This window comes from Pelodiscus sinensis, chromosome 18 (genome assembly GCF_052426305.1).
Source record: "Pelodiscus sinensis isolate ZL-2025 chromosome 18, ASM5242630v1, whole genome shotgun sequence".
NCBI lineage: Eukaryota > Metazoa > Chordata > Testudines > Trionychidae > Pelodiscus > Pelodiscus sinensis.
This window is the reverse complement of record NC_143069.1, coordinates 4,128,249-4,144,915: the sequence shown is the minus strand read 5'-3', so window position 1 is coordinate 4,144,915 and position 16,667 is coordinate 4,128,249. Positions and strand designations below refer to the sequence as shown.

Below are 16,667 nucleotides of genomic sequence, written 5' to 3'. Positions count from 1 at the left end.
TGTGCTGCCTGTAAGCTGAGCGCTTGGGCCGCCCCCCAGGAGAGATTCAAATGCCGCCCAATTGTTTAGCAGAGTGCGCGCAACCGGCAGTATGTTTCGAAGAGTTGTGCACATCCGCACCTGCTTTGGTGCACAAAAAATTTATTCTGCACACAGACAAAAATTAGCAGGAACACTGAGCGTGGGACAAGACAGAAGAGCCAATCATGGATCAGTAACTGGTTAAAAGGACACAAAGGTAGGAAGAAATGGTCAGTTTTTGGAATGGAGAGAGGTCACGAAGTCTGCAACCACCTGGAAAAAGGGGTAAGCGCTGAGGGCGGGGATGTTACAGACTCACAATAGTTAAATCCAAAGCAGCTTCCAACGTGCGACAAAGGGGCTGCATGAAACTGGGCAGCAAAATGGCGGATGAAATCCATGGTGTTAAGGGGAAAGTCATGCACGGGAACCCAACTACACACACAAAACGGGGACTCGAGTTGCTGTTACCGCTCAGGGCGCTCTTGTGGCCCTACTCAGGAAACAGCCCCTCCATGAGCACAGCCGCCAGGAAAGCCAACAGAATGTGACACACCCGGAGGAAGGGGACAGAATCAGATGGAAAATATAATGGCTCTGTGCCAATCCATGGCCCGTCCACATCTTGAATCCTGCGGGCAGCTCTGGGTCCCCCAGCTCAGCAGAGACACAGGAGCCAGGGCCGGAGGGGGACACTGTGTCTGGACGGGTCCTGATCTCGGTCACTGTGTGTCTGGGCGCCCGGCCCGACGGGCCCTGATCTCGGTCACTGTGTGTCTGGGCGACGCCCGGCCCGACGGGGCCCTGATCTCGGTCACTGTGTGTCTGGGCGACGCCCGGCCCGACGGGGCCCTGATCTCGGTCACTGTGTGTCTGGGCGGCGCCCGGCCCGACGGGCCCTGATCTCGGTCACTGTGTGTCTGGGCAGCGCCCGGCCCGACGGGGCCCTGATCTCGGTCACTGTGTGTCTGGGCGGCGCCCGGCCCGACGGGGCCCTGATCTCGGTCACTGTGTGTCTGGGCGGCGCCCGGCCCGACGGGCCCTGATCTCGGTCACTGTGTGTCTGGGCGGCACCCGGCCCGACGGGCCCTGATCTCGGTCACTGTGTGTCTGGGCGGCGCCCGGCCCGACGGGGCCCTGATCTCGGTCACTGTGTGTCTGGGCGGCGCCCGGCCCGACGGGCCCTGATCTCGGTCACTGTGTGTCTGGGCGGCGCCCGGCCCGACGGGCCCTGATCTCGGTCACTGTGTGTCTGGGCGGCACCCGGCCCGAAGGGGCCCTGATCTCGGTCACTGTGTGTCTGGGCGCCCGGCCCGACGGGGCCCTGATCTCGGTCACTGTGTGTCTGGGCGCCCGGCCCGACGGGGCCCTGATCTCGGTCACTGTGTGTCTGGGCGCCCGGCCCGACGGGCCCTGATCTCGGTCACTGTGTGTCTGGGCGGCGCCCGGCCCGACGGGCCCTGATCTCGGTCACTGTGTGTCTGGGCGGCGCCCGGCCCGACGGGCCCTGATCTCGGTCACTGTGTGTCTGGGCGGCGCCCGGCCCGACGGGCCCTGATCTCGGTCACTGTGTGTCTGGGCGGCGCCCGGCCCGACGGGCCCTGATCTCGGTCACTGTGTGTCTGGGCGGCGCCCGGCCCGACGGGCCCTGATCTCGGTCACTGTGTGTCTGGGCGGCGCCCGGCCCGACGGGCCCTGATCTCGGTCACTGTGTGTCTGGGCAGCGCCCGGCCCGACGGGCCCTGATCTCGGTCACTGTGTGTCTGGGCGGCGCCCGGCCCGACGGGCCCTGATCTCGGTCACTGTGTGTCTGGGCGGCGCCCGGCCCGACGGGCCCTGATCTCGGTCACCGTGTGTCTGGGCGGCACCCGGCCCGAAGGGGCCCTGATCTCGGTCACTGTGTGTCTGGGCGGCGCCCGGCCCGACGGGCCCTGATCTCGGTCACTGTGTGTCTGGGCGGCGCCCGGCCCGACGGGGCCCTGATCTCGGTCACCGTGTGTCTGGGCGCCCGGCCCGACGGGGCCCTGATCTCGGTCGCTGTGTGTCTGGGCGGCACCCGGCCCGACGGGCCCTGATCTCGGTCACTGTGTGTCTGGGCGGCGCCCGGCCCGACGGGGCCCTGATCTCGGTCACTGTGTGTCTGGGCGGCGCCCGGCCCGACGGGCCCTGATCTCGGTCACTGTGTGTCTGGGCGGCACCCGGCCCGACGGGCCCTGATCTCGGTCACTGTGTGTCTGGGCGGCGCCCGGCCCGACGGGCCCTGATCTCGGTCACTGTGTGTCTGGGCGGCGCCCGGCCCGACGGGCCCTGATCTCGGTCACTGTGTGTCTGGGCGGCGCCCGGCCCGACGGGGCCCTGATCTCGGTCACTGTGTGTCTGGGCGGCGCCCGGCCCGACGGGGCCCTGATCTCGGTCACTGTGTGTCTGGGCGGCGCCCGGCCCGACGGGCCCTGATCTCGGTCACTGTGTGTCTGGGCGGCGCCCGGCCCGACGGGGCCCTGATCTCGGTCACTGTGTGTCTGGGCGGCGCCCGGCCCGACGGGCCCTGATCTCGGTCACTGTGTGTCTGGGCGGCGCCCGGCCCGACGGGCCCTGATCTCGGTCACTGTGTGTCTGGGCGGCGCCCGGCCCGACGGGCCCTGATCTCGGTCACTGTGTGTCTGGGCGGTGCCCGGCCCGACAGAAGCTGGGGTCACTCAGGCGATTGAGGCCCCCAACTGCCCTGCTCTCACCAAAGTGCCAGGCTTTGCTGGGGCAGGTCCCAGAAGGGTCAGGGTCCCCCGGCGCTGTCAGCTCTCCCCCTACCCTCCGCCCATCTGCCCTGGCTGGGAACAGGAGCTGGGGCATCCTGCTTTGAGACACTGAAGCGGGCAGAGCGGTCAGGGAAGAGCTGGGTGACAGAGACTCTCCCTCCCCTGCCCACCCTGGGGAGAGAACCCAGGGGTCCCGTCACTTCTCTGCCCACTAGCCCCCACTCCCTTCCCCGAGCCTTGTGTCGTGGGGACACGGTGGTTGCTCTGTTTGAAGCACTGTGAGCCCCCTGGCTGGGTCTTGCGGGCTGGTGCGGCCCCAGCCAGGGCTCCTGCAGCAAGGGAGGCAGGGGGGTAGCGCTGGGGACAGCGGGCGCGGGGCTAACAGCTGCCTTCCGAAGGGCACGAGGCCCGGTCCCTGCTCCACTCACAGCCCGGTGCCCCCCCTCTCCGGGCGCCTGAGGAAATTCGGGGTGCAGCACCGCCTCCGCATGGAGTCCCAGGACCAGAGGCGCCATGTGGGGCGTGACATCCCTGGAGACACTGGCGCGGGGGGCCCCGGCCGCCAGAGCAGACCCGACCCGCCACAGCTCGGGCCACTGGAGCAGCCGCCAGAGTGGCCCTCTGGGATGCGGCTCTGGCTCTGGCCACCACTTGGCCCACAGCAGCTCCAGCCCTGGGGCGGGGCAGCTGCCGGCCACACAGCCCCACCCCAGAGCAGCCACCACAAGGCCCTGCTGAGGAGGTGGGCGGGGTTCAAATTTTTGGCCACGCCCCTTGGAGGGAACACTGCGCCCCGCCCCGCCAGGAGGGTGCAGTGTGTGGATCTCAGCCCCCCTCCCTCTGCCCCCTCTCCTGTTCCGTGCCCCTCGCCTGGCGTCCCCCACAGCCCTGCCCCCCTGTGCTCGCCGGCGGGCCCATCCCACCTGGGGCTGGCACCCAGGGGACCCGCATTAGGCCAGTCCACAGAGGCTGCAAGCCTGGCCCACGTCCCGCCAGCCTTCCCCCCACCACCGCGGCTCAGCCCAGGCCAGGGGGAGACCAAAGCTGGGGCCGGCCCTGGGGAAACAAAGGTCCAGGGGTCAAGCAGGGCCAGCGAGCAGCAGCTGGGAGAGATGGGGGTGGGGGGGGGAGCAGTGATGGGAAGCCCAGGGCTGAGCTGATATGGGGGGGGGTGCTGTTGAAGCTCCCAGAGATTCTCCAGCGGCTGGAACAGCCCGGGGGACATTGCTCGGGGGAGCCAGGCCGGGGTGGAGGAGGCCTAGCTGTGGAAGGGGTGAGGGAGTCCGAGACCAGCAATGGCCCTTGGAGGCCCCGTGTGGGCTCTCTGGGGCTGGCTGTGTCACTGCTGGCGTTTGTACAGCACCTAGCGCGACGGGGGGCCTGCCCCACGCCCAGCGCGCTGAGGGGCTGGCGTAACGTACCTCGCCACACGCCTGCTAGCCGCCCCGTGGCACCGAGCGCCTCCCACCCCACCCAGCCAGGCCCCTTGCCTGGAGGGGATGGTGTCTGGCTTCCCAGGCCCCGCTCCCCGGGGGCCCCTCACACACGCCCCCAGAGACCCACCCGCAACAGGCCGGATGCAGAGCAGGCCGGGGTGGGGCCAGCTGGCCACGGCCCCTCGCTGCTGGGCATGGGACGTCTCTGCCTGGAGCCCTGGGCCCGGTTCCACTCGGGGTAGGGTGCAGGCTCCAGGGCCAGCCCCTCACTCACCTTCCCCCACGGCCCCCCCAGCCAAGTCAGCAAACCGGGTGTGGCAGGGGCAGTGTGGCCCAGCGGGCAGAGCCGGGGTGGGGGGAGAAGGGTGGTGAATGGGCACAAGGCACCATGGTGCAGTTCTCAGCCCAGAGGCTAGAAGCCAGGCCAATTAGTGCCACTCAAACTGGGGGCTGAGGCCAGGGGGAGGCAGGTGCCCGACACGCCGGAGGCCGTGGGGCGGGCTGGGCTGGTGCCCGACACGCCGGAGGCCGTGGGGCGGGTTGGGCTGGTGCCAGACACGCCGGAGGCCGTGGGGCGGGTTGGGCTGGTGCCAGACACGCCGGAGGCCGTGGGGCGGGCTGGGCTGGTGCCAGACACGCCGGAGGCCGTGGGGCGGGTTGGGCTGGTGCCAGACACGCCGGAGGCCGTGGGGCGGGCTGGGCTGGTGCCAGACACGCCGGAGGCCGTGGGGCGGGCTGGGCTGGTGCCAGACACGCCGGAGGCCGTGGGGCGGGTTGGGCTGGTGCCAGACACGCCGGAGGCCGTGGGGCGGGTTGGGCTGGTGCCAGACACGCCGGAGGCCGTGGGGCGGGCTGGGCTGGTGCCAGACACGCCGGAGGCCGTGGGGCGGGCTGGGCTGGTGCCAGACACGCCGGAGGCCGTGGGGCGGGTTGGGCTGGTGCCAGACACGCCGGAGGCCGTGGGGCAGGCTGGGCTGGTGCCAGACACGCCGGAGGCCGTGGGGCGGGCTGGGCTGGTGCCAGACACGCCGGAGGCCGTGGGGCGGGTTGGGCTGGTGCCAGACACGCCGGAGGCCGTGGGGCGGGCTGGGCTGGTGCCAGACACGCCGGAGGCCGTGGGGCGGGCGGGTGCCAGACTGTAGGGCGTGAGCTATAGAGGTACCAGGCCTGCTGGGAGGGGTCGAGCCAGGTACTCACGGGTAGCGGAGGAAGGGGACCCCCGTGGGCAGCAGCCGCCCGTTTCCTTGGCCCCCCCTCCTGCCCTCCCCCCTCCTCCCCAGGCAGCGGCAGGCCGTGTTCTATAGAATATAGATATATTTATGGATATACAAATGTCATACAGTACCAGGATGGACAGACAGACGGACACGCGCCGTTAAAAATAAAAAACCAGGAATAACGTACGGGGGGAGGACGACAGAAGCTTCTTTTAAAAACACAAAACCCCCCCTCGGTAGAATTGATTGTTCCTCACAAGAACAAAAACGTAGCAAAACAGTGAAAAAATAATAATAATAGTGAGACGCACTAGTACCTGGTGAGAGGGCAGGACGGGGGGCAGTGCCCCAGATTCATGTGTCCAGGCTGGGTCCCTCCGCAGACAGCCATGGCGCACGGCTGGAGGGGGAAGGAAGCATCCATGCCGGACCGAGCTGACCCCCCGGTTTGTTCGTCTCGGAAACCCAGCACCTTCACGGGACGCTGACGCTGGAGGGCGCGGAGCCGCGACGGAAGCCCTGGGCTTGGAAGCAGAGGACCGGGGGGAAGAGAGGCTAGATGGGGAGCCAGTCGCAGAAGACGAAGAATTAAGAACCACCAAGAGCCGCTTGTTCCGAGATGGGTCCAAAAGCCAGCTGCTCCGGGGAGGTGGGAACCCGTCCCATTGTGGGTCTAGAACCCTTCAGCTCCATGAGGTGGGAACCCACACGACGGTGGTTCCAGCCGCTCTCTTCAGCATCCAGTCCTGGCGTGGCTCTAGAACCCAGGGGTTTTCCTTGGGGGATCCTGCTTTGCCATGGATCAGGCTCCTCCATGAGGCAGGGTTCTCACGTAGACATGGATCTAGAACCCAGGAGTCCTACGATGGAGGAACTCCTATCCAGATACTGGTCTAGAAGCTGGGGCAGGGACCCTACTCAGATCTAGAACCCAACAGCCGCCTGGTGAAGGACAGGCCCCATTCCACTGTGGCTCTAGAACCATGTTACTCCGTGGAGTGGAAACCCCACCCTGGCAGCCCCGTGCTGCTGTGCCTCTAGAACCTGGCTTGTTCCAGAAGCAGGGGGGATCCTTTCCCATGGCAAATCCGGAACGTAGCCATCCTGCGTGGAGCATCCTGTACCGACATGCCTCTCCCGTAGCACGGCGAGGAGATCGAGGGAGCCCAAAGCTGCTGACCAGTCCAACGTGCCCCCTTGACACACCCCCGTAGGCCAGGGCAGGATCGGCCCCCGCTCCAATGTAGTGAAGGTTTACACAAAGTTAAATGCACTTTAATATAAAAGGTTCCGGTTGTAGTGGAGGGGGGGGGGGGAGTGATTCAAAAAAAGAGTGAGACCATTAAATACAGGTGGGGCCAGGCGCCCCGGGGGCGCTGGATTCACGCGGGACTTGCTCCTTCTAAAAAATAGATATTTTTATATAATATATAAATTCTTTCACGTAAAAAATAAGTCGGGGCAGCGGGTTCGTAGTGTCTGGAGTGTCTCGGAGTGGCCAGGACGTTCCGGGGCAGTCATGAGGGACGACTTTGGCTTTCCCGCCCCTCCGGCAGCGTCACCGGGACAGACGTGAGCCCGCCCTGGAGAGAGGGCGGAGTGGGGTGTGGCCGGAACAGGCTGCGCTGGGGCTATTCTCTGCCCCCCGGGTCCCACGTGGCTGGGACTATGGGAAGCAGAGATTTGGAGCCCCCTTGATCTGAGGACAGGGCGGCCGTTACCCTCCATCCAGAAATCAAAGTCAATGGTCCCCGCGTAAACTGAGGGGTGTGGGGCCAACTGGCAGCGGCCCCTGCGCCCCTAGCACCACGGCCCCCCACGCCACGCGGCTCCCGCCCCCCGCTCCGGGGCAGGAAGACGCTTAGTGTTTCGAGGAAAGGGGGGTTGGGAGTGGGGTCCGCGTGTTCCCCCCCAAATCCACTCATGCCCGATGTGGGCCGGCCCCTCCAAGCCACAAGCGCTGCCTGGCCAGAGTGGGGGGAAGGGGGGGTCTGCCCCCCACCCCCAGCTTTGCATTGTAGTGTTTGATCGCAGGCGGCCCCAGTCTGTGCAGCCCCCGGGCGCGGGATCCCTCTGGCTTGGGGTGGACGCGGCGCGGGCAGCGAAGGCTGGGAGAGGCCAGGCCCATCTCACGCCCCGGCCCCGAGCCTCTTACAAGTCCAGAGGCTCCTCCACCGGCACCGACTGCAGCTGGGTCAGCACCTTCTCGTCCGAGTCGAGGTCCTCGGGGTCCATGGGGTCGCCGGCCGAGCCGCCCAGCAGCTGCCCCTCCCCCTCGGGCAGCAGGAGGCCACCGGGCTCCGTGCCGGCCAGCGCCTCCACCGCCCCCTTCTCCAGCTCGAAGAGCCCGTCGGTGCCAGCTTGGATCTCCATGCTCGCCGGGCTGGGCCACGCCGCCCCCGGGGGCAGCCCCAGGCCCTCCGGGGGGAAGTTCGAGAGGACACCAAGCTGCCGGCCGGCCCCCCCGTCTGCCCCGAAAGCCCCGGCCGGCTGGCCCGCCCCGGCGCCCTCGGAGCTCCCGGGCCCCGGGGCCGCGGAGACCAGGAGGGGGGCGCTGGTGCCCGCGGGCAGAGCCGCTTCTTGCTTGATGGGCAGAGCCAGGCTGCCGGGGGGAGCGGGCAGCACCGGGGACATGAGCATGGTGGCCGGGAAGGTGGCGGTCAGAATCAGCTTGCCCTGTTGCAGAGTCATGCCAGTGAGGATGGGCCCGCCGCCAGGCACCGGGTTCGTCAGGAGGAAGTTCCCTGCGGAGGGGAGAAAGGGGGGGGGGTGTCAGTGCCGTGGTCCCCTTGTACAGAGAGTGGCAGGGACTAGCTCAGTCAGCCAGCAAGTCATCAACAGGCCTGGCTCCGAGCCAACTGCTCTAACCACTAGACCTCACTTCTGCCAAGTTGGGGAGAGATCCCCGGAGCCCTAACTAGACCAGGATGGGGCAGGTGCTCTTTCCACCTGTGCTACCGACCTGGAGGGGGGCACTTAGGACAGCCCCTGCCCCTATAGAATCATAGGACTGGAAGGGACCTCGAGAGGTCACCGAGTCCAGCCCCCCGCCCTCAAGGCAGGACCAAGCTCCGTCTACACCATCCCTGACAGATGTCTATCTAACCTGTTCTTAAATATCTCCAGAGAGGGAGATTCCACCACCTCCCTTGGCAATTTATTCCAATATTTGACCACCCTGACAGTTAGGAATTTTTTCCCAATGTCCAATCTAAACCTCCCCTGCTGCACTTAAGCCCATTACTCCTTGTCCTGTCCTCAGAAACCAAGAGGAACAAATTTTCTCCTTCCTCCTTGTGACACCCTTTTAGATATTTGAAAACCGCTCTCATGTCCCCCCTTAATCTTCTTTTTTCCAAACTAAACAAGCCCAGTTCATGAAGCCTGGCTTCATAGGTCATGTTCTCTAGACCTTTAATCATTCTTGTCACTCTTCTCTGTACCCTTTCCAATTTCTCCACATCTTTCTTGAAATGTGGCGCCCAGAACTGGACACAGTACTCCAGCTGAGGCCTAACTAGCGCAGAGTAGAGCGGCAGAATGACTTCACGAGTCTTGCTTACAACACACCTGTTGATACAACCTAGAATCATATTTGCTTTTTTTGCAACAGCGTCACACTGTTGACTCATATTCAACTTGTGGTCCACTATGACCCCTAGATCCCTTTCCGCCATGCTCCTTCCTAGACAGTCGCTTCCCATCTTGTATGTATGGAACTGATTGTTCCTTCCTAAGTGGAGCACTTTGCATTTCTCTTTATTAAACCTCATCCTGTTTACCTCTGACCATTTCTCTAACTTGCTAAGGTCATTTTGAATTATGTCCCTATCCTCCGAAGAAGTCGCAACCCCACCCAGTTTCTGTGTCTGGGCTAGTCTGACCCCTCCCACACACCAACCAGAGACACCCCCTGATTAGTCCTGCCCCCAGACCCCGCCTGGGGCAGAGCTAGGGGTGACGTGGGGTCTTGGGGCTTCACTTCACCCCCATCCCTCCCTCCCCCTGCTTTGTCGGCACCCCAAAATCACCCCCTCCCAGGGCCCCACACCCCGACCTTCCCCAGGGCCCACAGAACAGACTCACCCCCCCCCCGCTCAGCTCTCCGGTGCTGCCCCCCTCCTGTGGGCCAGGCCTCCCATACACACAGCCCCCAAATTCACCAGGCTGGGACACGGGCCCTGCTCCCCACCTCCCCCCCACGGCGCCCGCTGCCGGTACCTGGCGCGCCCGAGGGCAGCTGCAGCGTGGTCACGCCCACGTTGGCGTTGATGAGGTGCACGTTGCTGGGGGCCAAGGGGCCGCCGGGCGCCGCCGGGGCCCCCACCTTGAGCGGGGCTGCGCTGGCCAGGATCTGGATGGGCCCCACCCCCTGCTGCAGCGTCACCACCTGCGACGTGGGCACCACCTGGGGCAGCGAGATGAGCTGGGAGCCCTGGGGCACCGAGGGGATGGAGACCAGCTGCGGGGGGGCGCCCCCCGGGGGCACCGAGAAGACCTGGGTGGGTGACAGCGGCACCATCTGGGGAGGGGACAGCACGGGGGCCCCGGGGGCCGGCTGGGACAAGGGCACCACCTGGGAGGGGGGCGAGACCTGGGAGAGGGGGATCAAGGGGGGGGCGGGGACGTGGACCACAGTGGGCACCGGGGCGGCCTGGGCGGGCCCAGGGAGGGGCGAGCCGAGGGCGGGGAAGGACAGCAGGGGAGAGCCCTGGAGGAGCGGGGCGGCCGGGGGAGGCGATGCCACGGGCAGCACCTGGCCGGGCTGAGACCCGGGTACCACCTGAGCCAGAGGGACAATCTGGGAGCCAGAGGCCACCGGCTGGGGGAGGACCGGGGCCGGGCAGGGCGCCTCGTCGCCCGAGGGCACCACCTGGGGCACGGCGCCAGCCGGCAGCGCCCCCTTGGGGTCGGCCGGGGGCCGGGCGAGGAGCGTGGGCACCTCGGGGAGGGCCCCGGCGGCCTGGCTCTCCTCCGTCTTCACCGCCACGGCGCCCGGGCTGAACACCAGGGAGGGCAGGGCCTCCGCCTTGATGTCGGAGGCGGCCGGCGGCGAGGGCGGGCTCCTGGCCCCCGCCGGGGCGGCGCCGTTGAGCAGGGCGGGCGGGGCGGGCGCCACGGGGCTGAGGGTGATGGTCTGGCTGTCGCCCAGGGCCATGCCGTTCAGCAGCACCGAGCCGCCGTTCAGCAGCATGGCGGGCGGGCCGGCCGCCGTGATGAAGTTGCCGTTGAGCAAGATGGACGAGGCCCCGGCGCAGGCCCCGGCGGGCGCCGGCAGGAAGAGGTTGCCCGCGGCGACGGCGCCATCCGGCACCGCGGCCAGTCCCGCGGCCAGCTCCGTCTCCTCCGGCCCCCGGCTCGACTCGTCCTCCGTGCTAGGGTTCCCATCCGACTCGCTGCGGGAGGAGACAGGCCGTCAGGGCTGGTGTGTCCCCGCCCCGCAGCCACGGCCTGCCTCCCCCGCCACCAGAAGGGGGGGGATATCCAGGGGGCAAACAGAGGCAGCGTGGCCCAGTGGGTAGAGCAGCCAACGTCGCCTCCGCAGACTTGGTTCTTAATCCAGCTCTGGCTTACGAGACCAGGCCCTTCCCGTGCCTCAGTTTCTCCCAGGCTGCACCATGCCACAAGCAGGGAAGTTCCCCAGTAAACCAGCATCTCCCCTCCCCGTACAGCCTCTGGCAGATCCCCGGCAGGGCTGAATCCAGCCAGAGGGGCCCCTCCAAGCCGGAGTCACTGCACAGCCCGGAGGGGTCTCGCAGACCGCAGGCCCTGACGTAGGGGCGGTCGGCTGCTCCCCGGGAGGGAAGGGGTCAGATCCCCACTGTCGCACCACTGGAGTCTATGGGGCCGATTTCTGCCAGCCGAGGCCCACGCCAGTCGGCCTCCCCACGCCATGGGGTAGGGGGTTACCAGCTATCCCTCCGTCCCAGGGCATGTCTCCACCCTCCCCACCCCCCTTGTACCAGGTGGGGGGGGGGAGAGATCTCCCGTTTCACAACAAAGGGAGAGAGTTGGGAACAGCCCCCCCCTCCAGGGAAGCTCCCTCCCTCCTCTCTGCCTGGCCCCATGGGGGTGGGAGGGGGTAGGTCTCCCAGCCGAGATGCCCCCCCTTGTATTGAGGGTCTACGGGCAGGGTTGCAGCCTCTGCCCCCTGCCCCACCATTCCCCCAGGGGCTGTGTGGGGAGGGGGCGCCTCTCCCAGGTCCCAGCACTGTGGGAGACGAGGCAACAATTTGGGGGCGTCCCCCCAGCTTTCATTGTGGGGGCTGGGTTAAGGGGCACTGCTTTGGGGGTGTGCACCACACGGGGGGGGGAAAGGATTGGGGCACATCTTGCTTTCTCCGGGGGCTCCCAGCACCCTGTCAGGGGGTAAGTGGGGGGGGGGGGGGCTGGCAACGAATATGGGGGGCTGCTGGCCTGACCCACAGGGTGTGATTTTGGGGGGGTTGTACCTCTCGCCGAGTGGTCTCAGTCCAGTGCACCCCACAACGGGGTAGACCTGGGCCACTTGTGGTGTTACTGGGCGTTTCCTGGGTCTATTCCGGGGTGCCCGCCCGCTGCTGGGGTTGTGTTAGTTTGGGGGGCCCCCACCCCAAAAGAGATTCTTCCTTGCCCTGGGAGCGTAGCTTCCTCACTCCTTGGGGACCCCCTTTCCCTGTAGCAGGCTGAGACACTGGGGCATCTCCTCACAGCTCGCTGGGGTCCCACTCACCCTGGCAAGAGGATCACCGGTGGGAGCTCCCTGCAGGGCGTGTCTACAGGATCCAAAGGGGGGGAGATAGGATCGAAGGGGGATCCCTGAACTTTGGGGTACTCGGGATCGGGGGGGGCTGCAGAGGAGAATCTGGGGGGGTCCCTGCAGGGCAGCCGGCATGCAATCCCCAGGCTGCAGACCCCCTGGGCTGTCCTGGAGCTGGGAGATCCCCAGGGGTCCCGCAGGGTTGGAATCTGGCGGGTGTACAGGGTCGGGGGGCGCCGGGCGGAATAGAGCCTAGAACTGAAGACCATTGGGGCTGCTCCTGCAGGGGGGGGTATAATGTTAAGGGGGGATCCCCTGCACAAGCAGCACCCGATCTGGGGGTGCAGGCTCTACCCCAGAAACAATCCAGGGAGTAACAGCCCCGCTTGGAAGAGGGGGCAGCGGAGGCTCTGAAGAGAAGGGCTCTCCCATGCTGCACACCTGGGGGGGGTTCCCCTGCAGGCTCTCGGGGAGGGGAACCCTGTCCGGGCTCGTGGGGGGAGGTACCCTGCAGGGAGGGAGCTGTCCAGGCTCCCATGGGGCAGGTTCCCAGCAAAAGGGGCTGTCTGGCTCTCAGGGGGGCTGAGGTGTCCAGAATGCCAGGGTCCAAGTGGGGGGGCCTCCAGGGTCCAGAGAGGGAGGACTGTGGGGCGGGGGGATTGCCCAGGTTCCAGACAGGGCAGATTCCCCAAGGAGGGGAACTGGGATCCTCCCGGGGCGGGTTGTCCAGGCTCTTGGGAGGGAGGGTTCCTGGGGGGGAGTGTCTGGACTCGGGGAGGGGCGGGGGGGGGGGTGCCAGGGACTGTCCCGGTCAGCAAGGGGCAGGTTCTGGGGGGTGGTCCAAGCTGGTGCGGGAGCTGCCCAGGTTCCTGAGGAGGGGGAAAAGTTTTCCTGGGGGGGGGCAGGTTCCATGTGGGGAGCTGCCCAGAGTCCCAGGGAGGTGGGTTCCCTGCAGCAGAAGGAGGTGGGTCCGAGCCCCCTTGAGGGGGTGGGCACCACTGTCTCCCAGGGAGGGCAGGCTCTCTGGAGTCCCAGAGGGGTGTGCGTTCTCTACATGGGGGGGGGGGGGTTTCCCTGCACGGGGTGCTGTCCAGAGTTCCCAGAGGGCGGGCTCCCTGCAACGGGGGGGCCCTGTCCCAGCTCCCAGGGGGGTGGGCTCCCCACGGAGCGGTGCCCTGTCCAGGCTCCCAGGAGCGGGTTCCCTGCAGGGGGGAGGGTGCCCTGTCCGGGCCCTGGGGGCGGGATCCCCACATAGGAGGGTGCCCTGACCTGGCTCTGGGGGCTGGTTCCCCTTGGGGGGGGGTGACCCATCTAGGCTCCCCGGGGGCTGGTTCTCTGCAGGGGGGGGGTGCGCTCCCGAGGGTGGGTCCCCTACAGAGGGGGGTGCCCCGTCTGGGCTCCCAGGGGGCCGATTCCCACGCAGAGGGGGGTGCCCCGTCTGGGCTCCCGGGGGCCGATTCCCGCGCAGAGGGGGGTGCCCCGTCTGGGCTCCCGGGGGCGGGTCCCCCACAGAGGGGGGGTGCCCCGTCTGGGCTCCCGGGGGCGGGTCCCCCACAGAGGGGGGGTGCCCCGTCTGGGCTCCCGGGGGCGGGTCCCCCACAGAGGGGGGGTGCCCCGTCTGGGCTCCCGGGGGCGGGTCCCCCACAGAGGGGGGGTGCCCCGTCTGGGCTCCCGGGGGCGGGTCCCCCACAGAGGGGGGGTGCCCCGTCTGGGCTCCCGGGGGCGGGTCCCCTACAGAGGGGGGGTGCCCCGTCTGGGCTCCCGGGGGCGGGTCCCCTACAGAGGGGGGGTGCCCCGTCTGCGCTCCTGGGGGCGGGTCCCCGCAGAGGGGGGGTGCCCCGTCTGCGCTCCCGATGGTAGGTACCCTACAGAGGGGGGTGCCCCGTCTGGGCTCCCGGGGGCTGGTCCCCAGAGGGGGGGGTGCCCCGTCTGGGCTCCCGGGGGCCAATTCCCGCGCAGAGGGGGGTGCCCCGTCTGGGCTCCCGAGGGCCAATTCCCCTTAGAGAGGGGTGCCCCGTCTGGGCTCCCGAGGGCCAGTCCCCACAGAGGGGGGTTGCCCCGTCTGCGCTCCCAGGGGCCGATTCCCCTTAGAGAGGGGTGCCCCGTCTGCGCTCCCGGGGGCCGGTCCCCACAGAGGGGGGTGCCCCGTCTGCGCTCCCGGGGGCCGGTCCCCACAGAGGGGGGGTGCCCCGTCTGCGCTCCCGGGGGCCAGTCCCCACAGAGGGGGGTGCCTGGCCATACTCCGGGGGCGGGATCCCCCTCGGGGGGGGGGGCCCTGTCCCGCCCCCCTTTACCTCTTGCTGGGGGTGCCGGCGCCTCCCCCGCTGCGGTCGCGCTGCCGCCGGTTCTTGAACCAGTTGCTGACCTGGGTGAGCGAGAGGCCGGTGTCCCGGGCCAGGCGCCGCTTCTGCTCGGGGCTGGGGTAGCGGCTGCGGCCGTAGGAGTCGCGCAGCGCGGCCCGCGAGCGGCGCTTGAAGCAGTACACGGTCTCCTCGCCGTCCCAGATGGTGCTGGGCAGCGGGAACTTCTTGCGCAGCCGGTACTTGTCCACCGCGCCCAGCGCCCGGCCCCGGGCCGCCTCGGCCTCGCGGTAGCGGGCGCGCAGGTAGAGGTCCTGCAGGAAGGGGTGGTGCGGGGCGGCGAAGGGCCGGCTCTGCACCAGGCGGTAGAGCTCCCCGAAGTCCCCGCGCTGGAAGGCCAGCAGCGCCCGCGCCTTGGCCAGGCTCTCCCCGGCCGCCTCCTCGCCCTCCCCGGCCGGCAGCGAGCCCAGGAAGCGGCCGAGCCGGCCCGGGTCGCCAGCCTGCAGCAGCGCCTCGCACACGCACGACACTTGCTCGGGGGAGAAGCGGGGCGGGGAGGCGGCGGCGGCGGCGGGCGGCGGGGCCCCCGGGGCGGCGGCCGCCAAACTTTGCCCAACTTGGCGGGACTCGCCCCCCGGGCCGCGGCCGGGCGCGGCGGGCTCCGCAGGGAAGGAAGCCATGTTCGGGGCTCGGGTGCCTCCTCCCGCGCCGCCCTGCCCGCCCCCCCGGTCCCCTCCCCCTGCGCCCTCCCCCTCGCCGCCCCCCTCCGGCTCCCCGCCGCCCCCACTTCTCGGACCCCCCGTACCCCCTTCTCACGCCCCCCCCTCCGGCCCACTCCCGTCGCTTCCCCAGCCACCCCCCCTCACTCCCCGGCTCCTCCCCGGCTCGCTGGCTCCTCCCCTTCTTCCTCCACTTCCAAAGCGCCAGCCTGGCTTATCCCGTTCACACACACACAAAGGGAGCGGAGCCAAAAAGCGGCTTCCTCCTCCCCCCGCCCCGCGCCAGCTCTGCCCCCTCCCCCCCTTCCTCCCGGCCGCCCCCTCGCCCCGCGCCAGCTCTGCCCCCTTGCTCCCCCCGTCACTTTGCAAAAGTTTCCAAACACATTGCCACGCGCGGGGGGGGGGGGGCGGATCCCGCTGCCGACGTTGGCGAGCGGCTGCGGGACCCCGCCGAGGGAGGGAGGGAGGGGGCGCTGGTGGGACGCGGTTCCTCCCGCAGCGCCGGGCGCAGCCAGACACGCGCCCCGCGGGAGACCGAGTCCAGGCACGGGGGAAAGAGCCCGAAGCCTCCCCTGACCGGGTACTGCCCCGTGCCCCACAGCGCCCCCTGCTGGGACAGGCCCCCCTACATCCAGCTCCTGCCCCGTGCCCCACAGCGCCCCCTGCTGGGACAGGCCCCCCTACATCCAGCTCCTGCCCCGTGCCCCACAGCGCCCCCTGCTGGAACAGGCTCCCCCCACATCCAGCTCCTGCCCAGCGCCCCACAGCGCCCCCTGCTGGGTCAGGCTCCCGCCACATCCAGCTCCTGCCCCGCTCCCCACAGCGCCCCTGCTGGGACAGGCTCGCCCCACATCCAGCTCCCGCCCCGCTCCCCACAGCGCCCCCTGCTGGGTCAGGCTCCCCCACATCCAGCTCCCGCCCCGCTCCCCACAGCGCCCCCTGCTGGGTCAGGCTCCCCCACATCCAGCTCCCGCCCCGCTCCCCACAGCGCCCCCTGCTGGGAGAGGCCTGGGCTGAGTAGCTGGGAACTCCTCCCTCAGGCAGCTTCTGCCTTGCTCCCCGCAGTGTGGTTGCCATGTGGGTTGTGGTTGTGGGTGTGTGGGTGGGTGGCTGGGCTGGCGGTGTATCCGTTGGTGAGTGCGCCTGTTTCGGTGCTTGTGCGGGGTTGTCAGTGTGTTGGGGGGTGGCTGCGTGTCGGTGAGTGCAGCCATGTGCGTTGTGCTTGTCACTCGTATGGGGGGGTGACTTGGGGGCTGTGCGCGCGCATCACTGGGGTGGCTGATTGCTCGCCCCACATCCCTGGCTCTGACTCTGCCCCATAGAATCCCAGAGCTGGCAGAGATCTCAGGAGTCATGGACTCCAACCCCTGCCCAAAGCAGGACCATCCCCAACTCAGTCATCCCAGCCAGGACTCCACCCCCTCCCTAGGGAACCCACCCCAGCGCTTCCCCACCCGCCTAGGGAAATCGTTTTTCCTAATA

The 16,667-nt window shown here is 68.3% G+C and overlaps 1 protein-coding gene across 1 annotated transcript; it reads right to left on the bottom strand.

Annotated features, from left to right (window-relative positions):
* Window positions 1-6,303: 6,303 nt before the first annotated feature.
* Window positions 6,304-15,293, bottom strand: SIX5 (SIX homeobox 5). Its single transcript, XM_075915547.2, has 3 exons — window positions 14,461-15,293; window positions 9,649-10,823; window positions 6,304-8,171 (listed from the first exon to the last, which is right to left on the bottom strand). The coding sequence occupies exons 1-3, from the start codon at window positions 15,144-15,146 to the stop codon at window positions 7,579-7,581; spliced, it is 2,454 nt and encodes an 817-aa protein (XP_075771662.2). The 5' UTR covers window positions 15,147-15,293; the 3' UTR covers window positions 6,304-7,578.
* Between the last annotated feature and the right edge of the window lie 1,374 nt (window positions 15,294-16,667).

Excerpts from the sequence above, each read along its gene's own strand:
- SIX5 (XM_075915547.2), bottom strand. The coding sequence starts at position 15,146 with ATGGCTTCCTTCCCTGCGGAGCCCGCCGCGCCCGGCCGCGGCCCGGGG. Across the intron at positions 10,824-14,460 it reads GCCGGCACCCCCAGCAAGAG|CGAGTCGGATGGGAACCCTA; the intron begins GTAAAGGGGGGC and ends CTCCTCCCGCAG. Across the intron at positions 8,172-9,648 it reads GCTGCCCTCGGGCGCGCCAG|GGAACTTCCTCCTGACGAAC; the intron begins GTACCGGCAGCG and ends TCCCCTCCGCAG.